The 14450-nt window shown below is 40.6% G+C and overlaps 1 protein-coding gene across 5 annotated transcripts; it reads right to left on the bottom strand.

Moving 5' to 3' along the window:
* Window positions 1-201: 201 nt before the first annotated feature.
* On the bottom strand, window positions 202-14326 carry CYB5A (cytochrome b5 type A). Of its 5 annotated transcripts, none has more exons than XM_071456403.1 (5): window positions 14111-14326; window positions 4844-4972; window positions 3148-3177; window positions 2070-2156; window positions 202-1268 (listed from the first exon to the last, which is right to left on the bottom strand). In XM_071456403.1, exons 1-5 carry the CDS (start codon window positions 14252-14254, stop codon window positions 1134-1136), a joined length of 525 nt encoding a protein of 174 aa, XP_071312504.1. In that variant the 5' UTR covers window positions 14255-14326; the 3' UTR covers window positions 202-1133. The 5 variants fall into 5 exon arrangements, with proteins under 5 accessions (XP_071312504.1, XP_071312530.1, XP_071312539.1 ...); XM_071456429.1 differs by having other exon boundaries at window positions 2122-2156; window positions 14111-14320; XM_071456438.1 differs by lacking the exon at window positions 14111-14326 and adding an exon at window positions 7115-7327.
* Between the last annotated feature and the right edge of the window lie 124 nt (window positions 14327-14450).

Raw genomic sequence — 14450 nt, 5'->3', positions numbered from 1 at the left:
AAACTACCAATAAAGCTTGAAATTTTGAACTCTGTTTCATCACATTCAGAGGGAAAGCCATGGACAAACATGGACAAAAGTTAGTGCCTGATATGAAGCTGATGGGAGCTATTTTAAGTGCACTTCTGAGAAGTGCCCCAGTAGGACATCCCTTTCAAGGCCTTCAAAGAATTTGGAAATGAAGGTGTTTGAGACAGCAGGTGTAACCAATTAAACTTTTATTCATGATCATTTACATATGACTAAAAATGTTCACTACAAAATGCAAACTTATAGTTATCATGTATTCAGCAGTAAAAACAGTTGCCTCTTCATAGTAAAGCACCAAAGCACATAACAGAAGAGTCAGAAATGGATTTAATTTATCAGTTTTTCCCCTCACAATGTACTTGACAAAGCTGAAGATTTTTATCGAAGGCTAAAGTTCCAGAACAAATTCTACAGTCACCTGAGTGTTTGGCAGGAACAGTACTATTTAGTAGCAGTTACTTTTTTCTGCCTTTTTTCACAAAAATGAGACAGAGATAATTAGGCCAAACATTGAGTTTCATTTCACCTGAATTTTTCAACAGGAGACAAAGAATAGTTTGCTAGTAGGAGTACCTACAAAAACTATAAGAGCAGTTGTCAAAAAAAATGGAAAAAAACCAGCTCATTATAGCTGATTGGTAGGGCCCAATCCACTTCCAGGCACCTATAACTCCACTCAGTTTTATTCATTACATTTAACTTGCATTTCATTCATACTACATTTAAAAAGACAACATGATTTTTTTTTAAGTTAAGTTGTGTACATGTACACAGTTTTGGTAGTTTCTTAAAGCTGTAAAATCTCTAAGTAAAGAGAGTCCTAATAACCCTATTACAGATTAAAGAGAAATAACCAGAATCAGTGTTACATACAAAATAATATTCTACCACAGAAACCAATACAGTTATCAAGTAACTCATTAGAGAATAAAAGTGTAATACAAAAAGAGAAATGGTGCCTTTTTATCACTTCACAGCAGCATATAAGAAGGCAACATTAAGAAAAGTGCACAGCAGAAAAAGAGTTGTTTCATTTTCTGAAAAACTTGAATTTTTCTTCAGACATCAGGCTTTTCTCCAGGAACATATTGGGTTAGGATTGCTTATATTTTCTTCCAGAGAAGGTATTCTCTTCTTGCATCACTTCTCAGTAAGGCACTTACTCCGACATGTAGGAACGATACATCAGGGCCACGATAATCGCTGCTATTGCTGGGATCACCCAGTTGGACCACGAACTAAAGGGAAGTTTTTGAAAAAGCAGTTTAGGAAGTGACAAATAGCAAGTCAGGGGGAAAAAAAAAAAAAGTCATTGCTTAAAGAAGTCCTTTCTAGCCACTCCAACAAATACTTCAAATTCAGGGCAACATAACACCTGGATTGGCCAGTAATACTCCAGACAAGGGAAGATGCTTGTACAGTAAGGCTTTGTACTAAAGCTTACAAAAAAGTTTGCTTACTAGAGAAGAGTAAAACCCTAGGCACATTTAAAGTGTGCTGCCCAGAATGTCATTCATTCAAAAGCTATTTAAGAAGCAGCATCACATGACTCTTCTACGCACCCAAACTCCCCACCCAGAGGGTCATAAAAGAGTCCTCCAAAGTTTCCACAATAGGCAAGTGTCAGCAGAATAGAAGTCCACAAAGTTTTTGATTCAGTGGTATTCCAAAGTGTTTTGCAACCCCCTCCCAATTCTGACATATCTTCCTTCTTACACACAGAATCCTCTTATTTCCCTTAGATGCAACAGCAGAAGCAAATTTTAAAAGCAAGGCATCCACATCCATAAAATAGTTGGCAATGGCACTAAGAGTCTTCCCTTCATGTGGCAGACTCCAGAAATAAAGGCCTGTGCCAAACAAACCATTTGGTAGATACTGACACCTGCCAATATGAGAGAAGTATCTACCTAGCAAGCTGCCACACTTGTAAAGTGGCACATAGATGCCAACTTGGACTTTACAAAGAACAGAAATTTTCATGCACCACCCCCTGATATCTCAGCTTCCAGCAGATAAAAGCTATTCAGCTTTTTAACCTTCAGAAAATTATGAGGAACTTCAAGTTTGACATCAGATGTCATACTGTACCTGGAAGTAGACTGAACAGTGGTAATAAGAGTTTCCTGGAAAGCAAAGCATAAGAAGATATTTACTTCAGGAAGACAAACCTCTCCACCTTAACTAGCCCCATAGTTTCTCAAAACTCATCAAATGAGACTAATTCAGAAACAACTCAGTGCATGCATTTGGGAAGCATTTTCTCCTAATTCCTACAGCAGCTCTAAACCTTGTTGTATTACAAGCTAGCTGGTAGCAGTTCCTGTAGCTAACATTGCATCAAGTTCCTAAAACATTATCAAATATTTTGCTGCAAGTTTTCTATGAAGCTGACTCCAACCTTGGGTTACATTTGAAAAGTTTCAGTCATCTTCAAGACAAAAATCCTTTCCTTGACTAAAATCAAATTGAACAAACTTGGAATTAATTCACAAATATTTTTTATATCAAAACTACATAAAGAAATATACTAATTTACATCTACAAGGCTTATTAAACTCAGGGGTTTTAGTGTGGTATTTCAGATTGTGTAAGAATCAGTCAAATTTTTATAGCTGTTCCTGATGCTAATTTGGACTTGTTCTGTTTCCACAGAAAAATCAGCACTACAAGGCCAAATACCAGCTGGGTACATGTGCACAATTTATATGAATACTTATTAATTTGAGTAACACTACTTATGTATGACCCTAAGTTTATTTTAAAAATCCAAGCATTAAAACCCTACCTAAATTTAGTGGTGCACAATCCATCACTGCAAAATTACTTGCTTTGGTACCAGAACATTTGCAATAAATTTAAAGAAAGAAAGATTTTGCTATAGTATAATGCCATTACACTTAGTAACCCCCAGGTATGAAGCCACACAAAGAAAATAATGGTTAAGGGAAAGAACAATTTGAAGCAGTATCAACAGGTCTAAGATTTAAAACCTGAAACATCACACTTAAACTGAATTATTTCTTTTTCTGGGGGTGTACCATTCAAACACAGACAGTATGTCACTGTTTGTAATGCCCAAAAGACACAATGTGGCATTTCAAGAAACACACTTACTGCTGGTTTCTGAAGCTTGGATCTATCATCCTGCAAGAGAAAAGAGCAAGGAACATTTAGACAAAATCTGAAGCACTGAAAACCAAACCAAATTCACACAATTTATCACTAAATTCAGTTTGCAATTCATTCTGTTAATGGGTAAATATTTTTCCCTAGGTAAAAACAGACTTGCAAGAGAGCAGATGTCAGTGATTGATTTTGAGCTAACATAAACAAGATCACTTCCTTAAATAATACTTCCCAGTATGCAAGGAAGAAGTGAAACCTGAGCCTCCAACAAATTTCATTATTCTTTGTGCTCATGTTTTCACCTCTCCTGTGTCTCTGGAGAGTACATAACCTTAGCTTATACATTGACTGCAATCATATTGATTCTGCTTACTGTACTTGTACTATCAGATAAAGTCAACTAACTGGTTGTGCCAATGTCCACTGGACCAAAGGTCCCAAAATCTAGGGATCTTTCATAAACTCTAAGTTCTGCTTGGCACAGTCACATCCATTACAAAAAAGGCCCAACAGTATATAAGCTTGTCAGTGCTGTGTCTGTACATAACACTACCACACTGTTTGTTTCATATCAAGTGAAAACAGGCACTTGCCAAACAAGGAACAACTGGACTGATACACGTGTTAAGAACAACATTAGTGGCATCACAAATAGATGGCAAGCCTGCAAAGCCACAAATGCACAAATGTGCATCAGAGCCAAATCACTTCTCATTAGGACAAGCTACACCAGTAATATTTATCAAGAGATGACCTGAGACAAACAAGAGCAGGAATCTTACTGTGAAATAGGCTACTCAATATAGTGATTTTTACTCCAAAACATACATGAAACAAGAGGAAAAGAGAAGAGGCAGGAGTGGGCAGTAAAGTAGAGCAGACGGGCACTCTAGCAGCCTAAACCTCCAAACAGTGATTTTCAACTATTAAGATGCAGGAGAGTTTAATTGTGGCCTAGCTGAAGGAAGCCAAGGCAGCCGCTCTGTAGCTAGAAAGAAATACTTCAAAACTTGGGACAGCAGGAAGGTGCTCATTAAAAGTACAGGAAATGGGATGAACAGTATAGAAGAGAGGATGTGACAGATGATCCAGTGGGAACTGATCATAAAAAACCCTGACAACAGCAATTGGGAACTATGATACAGCTAAAAATGGTAGGAGACAGAGAGGGGAAGACAGAGCAAGAAACTAGAAGTACAATGCTTTTAATAACCCTTTTCTAGACATACATATAAAGAGCCAGGATTGCACCTTTTGATGCAGGTGGGAGCCTGAAAGATAGGTATTTACAATGGTGAAGGGATGAAAGTGGTTGTTCAATAGTCACTCTGCATAGTGGCATAGGAAAAGGTCTAGACATTCTGACAATCCAACCTTCAGGGTTACAGAGTTTCATTATAAAGCTGACAGTGTATACCAGAAATGACACAATTCCATGTTCTGTTTATTCAAGAACTAAGCTGTGAGGCAATTTAAATCACCAAAAGATGTGACTATCCTTATGCTACACTAATCAAATCCCTTCACATTGGGGGAACTATCTCCAACCTCCATCCACAAACAGCTGCAGGACTGACATCCAACCAAACTAGTAGTTCTTGATTTTGAAGTAATTACCAGACAAGTACCTAGATGCAAAAGCAGTATAGCAAACACAAAAGTAAGGATACACTCATATACTCACAGGATGAAGTTCCCCAATAATAAAGGATTCTGACAGTGTCCTTGCATCTGTGGAATGGCCAACATCTTCAAAGTTCTCAGTAGCATCTCCCCCAGCTTGCTCCCTAAGGACCTCTTCACCTCCTGGGTGCTGCAAATTTTAATGAGTTTGAATTTGTTACTGAAATACATATCAAATTCTAGAAATGGAAATTCTGCATTTTTACATTTCTAAAATGAAAAAAAAGCAAAATCACCTGCTGGACTTTCTAAAGCAAACATAAGCCTTTCTAAATAACTAGAGAGCTTTATGTACTTTCTGAAGCCAAAACCAAGGAAGCTAAGTCTCTATGTCATTGGCAAAGAAGCAGTAAGAGGCATTATCCCTTGCAACTAAAGCACTTGGAAAGTTGTGTAGGAATTAGTCTGTATTTTAACAGCACAACTATCATCTGAAGTTACATTCTGTGTTTTCACTTCTTTGGGAAATGAAGCAATATATGCTTTATACAGCAGAAGGATAAAAGCCACAAGGATATTAGCTGCAGCAAGAACATTCCAGGAAGATAAAAAAAAATCTGTTCACAAGATGTGAATCAAGCATTGGCAAAACGAGCTGGCAAGGTGCTAAGCAATCTGACCTTCTAATTAATCCTGGTTTGAGCAGAGAGGTGGGCCAGATAAGTTTAAGGGTCCTTTCCAAAACAAATTATGGTACAAATATCAAGAGAGCTCCTTTGGAAGTGATTAAGCACAACTGAAAGCTCACTCAAGACCCTAGAATAGCAATTTGGTTTTCATAGACTATGGAATCCCAAAACCACATTGTTGATAAAACCCCTGAGATACAGAGAAGTCATGTCTCCCAGGATCTTCTAATACCTCAATCCATCACCATTCCCTTAACATAAGCCCCTGCTCTCCATTAACTTTTATTCTTCCCCAGGATGCACTTTAGGGGTTTTATGAAGTACATTTTTATCTATCAAATAACTCTGCTTGAATATACTGCAAGATCTATCACATCTTCTAGTTCAGTGCATTTCCTCAGCTGCCAGTTACTTATTATGTAACAGGTAACACACCACAAAAATTCGCCACTCAACTTTCAAGCAGGAAAGTGTTACATAAACATTGGGAATGATTAGGTAAACAAGTTAAAAGCACTTATTACTACTGCCTTGGATTAAGGCAACCATGGAATAGATATTAGCACTTTACCAGTAGCAGAGAAGACACAAGGCTTTTGAAGCTCAGTTCAGTTTTTAATGCTTCTGAGTACAAGATATAACATTATGGAAATGGGCAAAATTTCCACAATTTAGGGTTATCTTGTGGGGAGCACAGCTCACCAAAAAGCCCACAGGTTAAAGAAATAGCATTTCTACTAGTCTAGGCAATACAGGTTAGCACTTACTTCAAATCCTCCTATTAATCTGATATCAAAATTTCTCTTCTGACAAAACCAGTATTTCTTCATGCAGTTGAACTAAACTACTACTATGAATTTCCAGCAGTACCAGCACTCCATAACTTGATCTTAACATTAAAGGCAGACATTTATTTTAACAGATCAAGGAAGTTGAGGAGAAAAGAAAAAAACTCATCACAACACTTTTTAAAGAGCCAAGATACCACAGTTATTAGGGTAAAGGATCCCTACCATGACTAAGCAAAAGCAAGATTAAGCAACTGATAGAGAGATTAGACACAACAGCTGAGCCAAAAAAAAAGTCAGAAGGGTACAGATTATGCAAGCAACCTGCAAATATGTCATGCTCACCAAAATCCTGTCCTTGGATCCATTCTGGTAAGTATTCAGGGAAAGGACTGGACAAAAGTTGAGGGAGCACTCAAGTTCAATGCCTTGAAATAGCACTTAAGAAGCTGAACTTGGGTCTAACCAGCACTCCAAGACATTACCTCAACTAAATCTTCACAGAATTTCTTCAGCAATGTGGGTTTGGGCTTTTATACCATGCTAAAGAATTGTGCCCTGCCACGTAGAAAAACATATGTACCAACTTCAGCAGAAAAGGTGGCACAACTCCTTGGAAAACATGCTTGACAAACAAGATATCAACAAGCAGCAAAAGGCCCCAAAGTTAAACCACCCATAAAGCACCAGCAGCATAAGCAGTATGCAAACTCCTACTCATGCACTGCAATGAACCCAAACCCCACTCATACAAGCACATAAAATACCAGTTACTCCAGCAAGTCATGAAGGTCACATGGTTTACACTACCTCACCAAAAACATTTGCCATCCAGCCAAACAAGTGGATACCTACCAACATAATTGTATCTGCATTAAAATTACTTCATGGACTACTTTAACAAACTACTTGCATGTTGCCAGCTACAGAATGATCATGTACTAACTTGTGCTCCCAAATCCCTCCCTGGTGCACTACAAAGCAATCACGTAGCAGTATGGGCAGCACCACAGAGGCACTCCAGCTTCTCTGTAGAACTAGTTTTTTGTCTAATTAGCAACTGATCCTTCTGTCTACAATACCACAATACTAGTATCAAGACAGTAACTGCAACCAATCTCTCTACCAACCCTCTCACTGACTATCACAGATAAGCTGAAGAGGACAAATTCACCCTGACTTCTGCCACTACAGCTGGAAAACTGATAATTTTTTTTTTTTTTTTATGAAATGAGCAAGGCTAAGTATGGAGAATCACACACAGAATTCCAAACTGAAGCCATCAACCAGGTAATGTTAATTATAACCTACTAGACATTGATGGAAGTACTGTGAAACTAAACACTGCTTTTAGATGCCTCCTCTGCTTAATGATATGAACTTACAAACCCTCTGTAAATAACTAGTACATAATACACGCAATTAATTAAAAGATTTCGCCTCCCCTAATGAAAGGGAGCAACTGTAATGTCTCACACAAAGGGCAAGAACTGACTCTTCTATCAAAAAATGAGCATCTTTCATGGTTGGATGAGTTTCCCAAAGCTTGTTTATACAAGGCTTTTGTTCATGATTCTGCCTGGTAAAGAAAGCCTGCTACCAGAACTGCTACTTTAATGAAGATCCTCTGGACAGACCCTGGAACTGGAAAGCCCACAAGGCTATACAGATGGTGACTCCTAAACTAAAATCCTGTTGATAAAATCTAAGAGTTCTTGTAGGTAAAACTGTAGTTCAGGGGAAACGAAAAAGCTTCTGATGATAAATTAAGACAGCCTAGCTCATGCCTAGGACATGGCCCATATGATAAACAGTCTAAGCTATATGCATAATAAATACCCATACAGAGCCAGCACTAGCACAGAGCACAGATGAATTCCTAACAGCAGCACATTAGAAAGTTTTAGATAAGGCAAATATGCAGTTAATCTTGTTGCTCTCATCTGGGTCAAAAGTCCAACTCACCTCATCTGAATACCACCTTTTCTCCCCTTGCTACGGTCATGCAGATTTCTCAGTGTCATAGTTCAAGACTCTATTAAACCATAACTACCTTAATTTGCAACTCCTGTGCCCTCTCCCTTCCTATACTGAGGGAATGAAATCTAGGGTCTAATTTCACTTTCAGGAAGATCAGCAAAGGTCTCCATTAGTGACAGTCTCAAACTCAGATTTCTCTTTCTGCACTACAGGAATGAAAAGGAGAAAGGGGCCAGTGACAGAGCCAGGAACACCCAGAGAAACTCAGCTTTATTATGCAGGACAAACAGACAAATGCTTGCTTATTTCACGGGCATTTTCATGTAGCCTGAAAAGAGTCCTCCAAATTATTTCCATCATCTCTTTAAGTTTGAGGACAGAAACAGACAGCTCATGTAAAATGTCAGGAGCCTAGGAAAGAAGATCTCTCTCTGAAAGTGTGTTTTTGAAAACTATCATTAGGCTTTTAGATGAAGTGCAAATGCAATACCCAGAAGCTTGGTGCCTGCCCTGATTTCAGCTGGGATAGAGTTGCATTTTCTTCTTGGAGGCTGGTACAGTGCTGTGCTTTGGATTCAGTGACATACGAGAACAATCAGTGATAACACACTGACACTGCAGTTGTTGCTAAGTAGCCCTCACCCTAATTCAAGGGCTTCTCAATGTCCCATGCTCTGCCAGCACAAAGGTGCACAGGAAGCCAGGAAGGAGCACAGCCAGGACAGCTGATCCAAACTGGCCAAAGGGGTATTCCATACCACAGAATGTCATGCCCAGTATACCAGCTGCAAGGAGTTGGCTGAGGGCTGCAGTTTGCTGCTTGGCAATGGGCTGGGCATTGGTTAGCATCTCTTTTTGGCTCCCTTTTTATTGCAATTATTATATTTTATTTTATCTCTGTTATTAAACTGTTCTTATCTCAACCCACACATTTTATCTTTTTTCCTTAATTCCCTTCCCCATCCCACCAAGAGGCTGTGGGGAGCAGTGAGCAAGGGGCTGCACTGAGGTTAAACCCCAACAGTGCCCATTTCCTGACTTACAAAACAGTTATATGCGAAAATCTGCAAGCTGTAAGTGCCAAGATGTGCTATTTCTTAAAACATTTTCAAATTCTCCTGCAAGCTTTATCAGAGCTTGAGGAAGCATTAACACTGGATTTAATCCTCAGACTGCAAGGTTCTGCAGGAACAGTTCCCATGGTTCACTGGCAGACTCCAAACGTGCCAATAAAGGCATCTTTCAATGCAAGCTGATCATGACTATAAACATGCAAGGCATTATGCTACTCATCACAACATCATCACGCTGCATGAATGCAACTTATTGCCACAGAGGGGAGAGAACATTTTTCATCCTGACACAATAGAACAATATTTGCTTTTTGCGCTTTATTTGACCTGCATTACAAAACACATTTGGTGGCAGCTGTCCATTCTAGGAGAAGTTTAGGAAAACTACTATGGATGCACAAGTTCATACCGTATGAAAAAAAAAAATTACCAATAATGTTTTTGCTAAATTCTTAGACCACCAGCAATTGAATTCACCTAAATAAATCTGTATTAGATCAATATTAAATGAATGCTATAGAAGGCTTCCAGAACAATAAACTCCTCATATATGTAATTATCTACAATACAGATACAGCCATGATATCCTGCTGTGAGTACACATGCCCCAAAATGGGCAAAGGGATATTCCTTACCACAGAATGTCACACTCCATCCACAGACTGGGAGGAGCTGCCTGTGAGCCACCAATCACTGCTCAGGAGCAGGCTGGGCATCAGTCAGTGAGTGGAGAACCCATACATGCTGCACCATTTGCTTCTGGTGGGTTTTATACTTCTCTCTCTCTCCTTATCATTACCATCATTGTTACATTTACTTTATTTCAATTATTAAACTGTTCTTATATTGACCCACAAAACTGACCTTTTTCAGATTCTCCTCCCCATGCACTGGGCAGGAGGGTGAGTGAGCCACTACATGGTACATGGGTACTCCATGGGGGTAAACCACGAGACCTGAAGCTAAGGAAAACGTTTCCCAAATCTTCTGCAACACAGGTCTGACAGCCTTTAATGACAAACACCAAAGCTTCTGGTTTCAAGAATACTCTTTCTTGCCAAGATCTTTTAAATAATGCTTTACAAAAGCTGAGGTCCCTTGATTCCTTCTCCCAAACTTGGAAAATCAAAGAAAATTCAGAGATGAATATTCAAGCTATGAATTTTCCCCAACATCTGCCACTTAAAAACAAAAAAAACCAAAAAAATCCTAAAAAGAAACCAAACAAAACCCCCAACCACAACAAAAAAAAAAAAAAAAAAAAAGAAAAAAAGGAAAAAAAAATCAAACTGACTAAAAAAAAAAAAAGCAATTGCTGGAATCTTCATAAACCCCATAGATAATATATCAAAGCACACAATTGTTTCCTTATTCAGCACTTTTTCTGTATTTCATATGATCTTTTTTAACCTTGTCCTTTAGGAAGCCAAGCCACTATGGGTCACACCATGCAATGACTCCACTCCCCACACACACATCACCATCCCCAGGCCACTTCCTATCTAACTTCAATCAAGTGTTCACAGAGGCTGACTGCTCCCCAAAGCCACACAAGTTCCACTAAACATCTACAAGCACCATGAAGACACAACTGCTGGACAGAGGGATTACACCCTTTAACTACTGCAATGGAGTGAAAAACAGCACCACACTTTCACTTATTAAGCACAAGAGCATCCAAAGTGACTTCAATATTGAAGCACAGTAAAGTTTTCAACTTCATCATTAATAAGAAAATATTTCCATAGGTTAATGCAGTAGCTGAAAAGATGGCTTATTGTTTTAAGACACAGGACAGGTGAGCTTAGCTGCTGCTCCTAGCTCTTCACTCCCCAGTAAACTGACACTTATGTACTACTTGGGAAGAGCATGAGTGAGGTGACACTTTAGCAATCCACCCTTTTTGATACTAGTGGACTTAAATTTCAGTGGCCCACAATAAAGTCTAAAAATATGTTAAGCTTTTCTACTTGGAAAGGAACTGCAAGAAATACACCTGACAATAATAATGCCAATAATGCTATTGAAACAGCTAGCATAATCTTCAGTTGGAGTAGGGTTTACTGGATTCTGGAATGAACCAGCAAGAGGCTAGCTTCCATTTCTCCTCAGCTGTCACATGCCTCAGGGTGTCTGACAGTATCAAAAGAATTAGCATAACACTTGATAAGTTAACTAAGTACCAAAAGCATTAAAAAAAAGGTTAAAAAGTGCCCTATGAAGTATCTTAATCAAAGAGTTCCATAACAAAAATCACCAGCACAATGAATAGTAAAATGTCAAAGAACTTTGCCCTAGGACTGTAGCTTCACCTAAAATATTTCAGGTACCTATTTCCAACAATTTCATTGATTATCTCAGAAGGTGTTGGAAATTACAGCTCAAAACCAGCCATGTTCTATTGAAAGTTGTTTAATGTGAGGTTGAAGTCTGACTTGTGCTTACCAGAGCGTCCCAAGACATCCTCCACGTTGCCCAAAACCCAACTATTTCAATATTTACAAACTGAATTCTTTTTGTATGCTACCAAATTATCAACGTTGGCCTAAAGGATGAAAATGAGGTTTTCTTGGAGTAATTTACACAAGGTGACGCCTCTTAATATGTACCAATTTAACCATATGTACTGAAGGAAGAGGCTGTGCAACTACTTAAACTCAAAAGCTCATTAGATCCTGGATTTTTTTTGTTCAATGTTTTTTTTCTCGGGCAGGGTTAGGTTTAGGGTTTTTCTGTGGTGTGGGTCTTTTTGTTTCTGCCTCCTCAATCTGGACAATATGTACAAACAATACAATTACATATCAATCAAAACCACTCAAGTTCCCAAAAGCTAATTCAGTTTTGCAGAGTGCACAAAAAGCTGCATTCTCCTCCAGAGCTTCTATAATTAAATTGGCCCTGACTGCATAACTGTACAGTGGTGTCCATCACTAATGGATGAAGATGAGCAGGGGCAGAGCTAGATGAGAAATAATGAAGGAAGAGTCAGTAGATCAGTTCCATAACCTACCTTGCTGAAAAGCCAAACAATTTGCATTGACACACAGCTTAAGAATGAAATACTACCTGTGTCAACACTGCCTTTGAAAAATCGCTTGTCAACCCTCCTTTGCAAAATGCTCAGTTTGTCCTTTGAATTGGAAGTGCTTGCAAGCACAATAATCAAGATGGGGCTACAGAACTACTGATGCTTAAAATCTGTCATGTCTCTACCCATCTAAACTGTATTCTTTAAGAAATTCATGTGAGTCTACCATACGCTTATTAATTGGTTGTTTTTAGGAAGAATTGCTTCACAGAAAGGGTTACTAGACATTGAAATGGGATACCAAAAGAGGTGGCGTGGCAGTCATTATCCCTGACAGTTTTAAGGAAAGACTGGATGTGGCACTTACCACCATGGTCTAATTGACACAGTGGTGTTTGGTCAAAGAGTGGACGAGATTTCAGAGGTCTTTTACAACTAAATTGATCCTGTGATTCTACCTTTGCTAACTGGCAATACAGAGCAAGGGAGAAAACTCAAAATATCTAAAACCCAGCACCATTCAATTACTGAAAAAAGTGGTAGTTTTATTTCTGCATTTCCACTGAGTAATGCTTTAGTCCAATAACAAAAATGCTTCTTTATTAACCATGACCATCAATGATTACACCAACTGCTGTCTGCCAGAGATCAAAAACATCAACCACTAACTGGGAGGGAAGAAATCCAACAAAACACAGCCAAAGGAACTGAACTTGCCTCTAGTGCTCTATGCTAGAGCTGGAACCGGTGCAGCTTTGTAGCACCACACTGCCTCCCCACACCGAGCCGATTAGGGCAGCCGTGAGAGCCACCCTAATTTTCTGAACCTGCCTGCCTGATGTAAAGCCACACCTGCCATGTCCTGCAAAAAAAGACCACCCAGGGCTTAAGGCTACTCAGAATGCACTTATTTGGCAGACAGGAGCACAAGCCACTGTGACCAAGAGGCTTTACCAAGGACTGGATATAAGGAAGAACTTTTTTACAGTGACAGGAGGGAGGCATTGGCACAGGTTGCACAGGGAAGTGGGGAATGCCCCATCACTGGACCTGTTCAAGGACCAGGGCTGGGAGTAACCTGGTCTAGTGGAAGGTGTCACTGCCCTTGGCAGGGAGCTGGAATGAGATGAGCTCTAACGCCTCTTCCAACCCAAACTACTTTGTGATTCCGTGACTATTAGAGTAACCCCAAGGTCTGTGATATTCTGCATGTAGTGGTACTTTCCTTCCACTTTGTTCAGTTTCCTTCCTGTTCCATAATACAACTACACTACACTACAAATACACACTACACTAGTGTGAAGAAAGGAGTTGCTGACTTTTAGTTCACACGATAACATGGCTCTGGGTCCCAGCTGCGTCTTCAGCTTTAATTCTGTTTTCAGCTAGCACACCAAAGCAAGAACCAGGATTCAGCCCCCCTCTTGGTACCCAAGATTCACACAGCCAGCCCGCCTACCTCAGCCCTCAATACTGACTCCAGTTTTTTCTCCTTGCCCTTATTTACTAGAAATTCAAATCCGAGTGTTTCCGGCGGGCGCACAGCGGATGACACGATAGCGCAGCCGGGGCACCGCACTCGCGGGTTCCTCCGGCCCGAGAGGCGCCCGGAGCCCGGGCCCGCCCCGCGGCTCCTCCTCCAGGGCGCTATCGCGGCCCCGACGGCGGCTCCCGCGGGCCCGGACGGGCGGACGGGAGCCGAGGGGCCGCCAGCGATCCGGCCCCGTGGGGCTCCGGTGCCCCCAGGGTCCTGGCAACGCGGGCACCCACCTCGTCCAGGAACTTGGTGACATCGTAGATGCGGTTGTGGATGATGATCCAGGTGCTCTGGCTATTGTTGTGTTTCTGCACCTCCTCCAGCCGGTAGTAGCGGCCCCGCCACGACTCTTTCTCGGTCTCGCTGGAGCCCACCATCTCCGGTTCCGTCCCTCACCGCACGCACCACAGGCCGGTACCGCGCACAGCGCCAGGGCCCCGCCGCAGGCCCTATCACCACCCGCCACCGCCCCGCCCCTCCCGCCCTGCCGGCCTTTCATTGGCCGAGGGCAATGCCACTCAAAGCAGACGGGCAGTCTGGAGGTTGCCGTGACGCCCGGGGGCGGGACTTTGC

The sequence above is a fragment of the Agelaius tricolor genome, unplaced genomic scaffold, assembly GCF_023055355.1.
Source record: "Agelaius tricolor isolate 1412-34295 unplaced genomic scaffold, bAgeTri1.0.p SCAF_2, whole genome shotgun sequence".
NCBI classification, from domain to species: domain Eukaryota; kingdom Metazoa; phylum Chordata; class Aves; order Passeriformes; family Icteridae; genus Agelaius; species Agelaius tricolor.
The sequence above is the reverse complement of the archived record's forward strand: the minus strand, read 5'-3'. Positions and strand labels throughout refer to the sequence as shown.

Coding starts and splice junctions, on each gene's coding strand:
- CYB5A (XM_071456403.1), bottom strand. CDS start 14,254: ATGGTGGGCTCCAGCGAGACCGAGAAAGAGTCGTGGCGGGGCCGCTAC. Junction 4,973..14,110: donor TCACCAAGTTCCTGGACGAG/GTGGGTGCCCGC, acceptor TAAAATTTGCAG/CACCCAGGAGGTGAAGAGGT. Junction 3,178..4,843: donor TTATTGGGGAACTTCATCCT/GTGAGTATATGA, acceptor TTTCTCTTGCAG/GATGATAGATCCAAGCTTCA.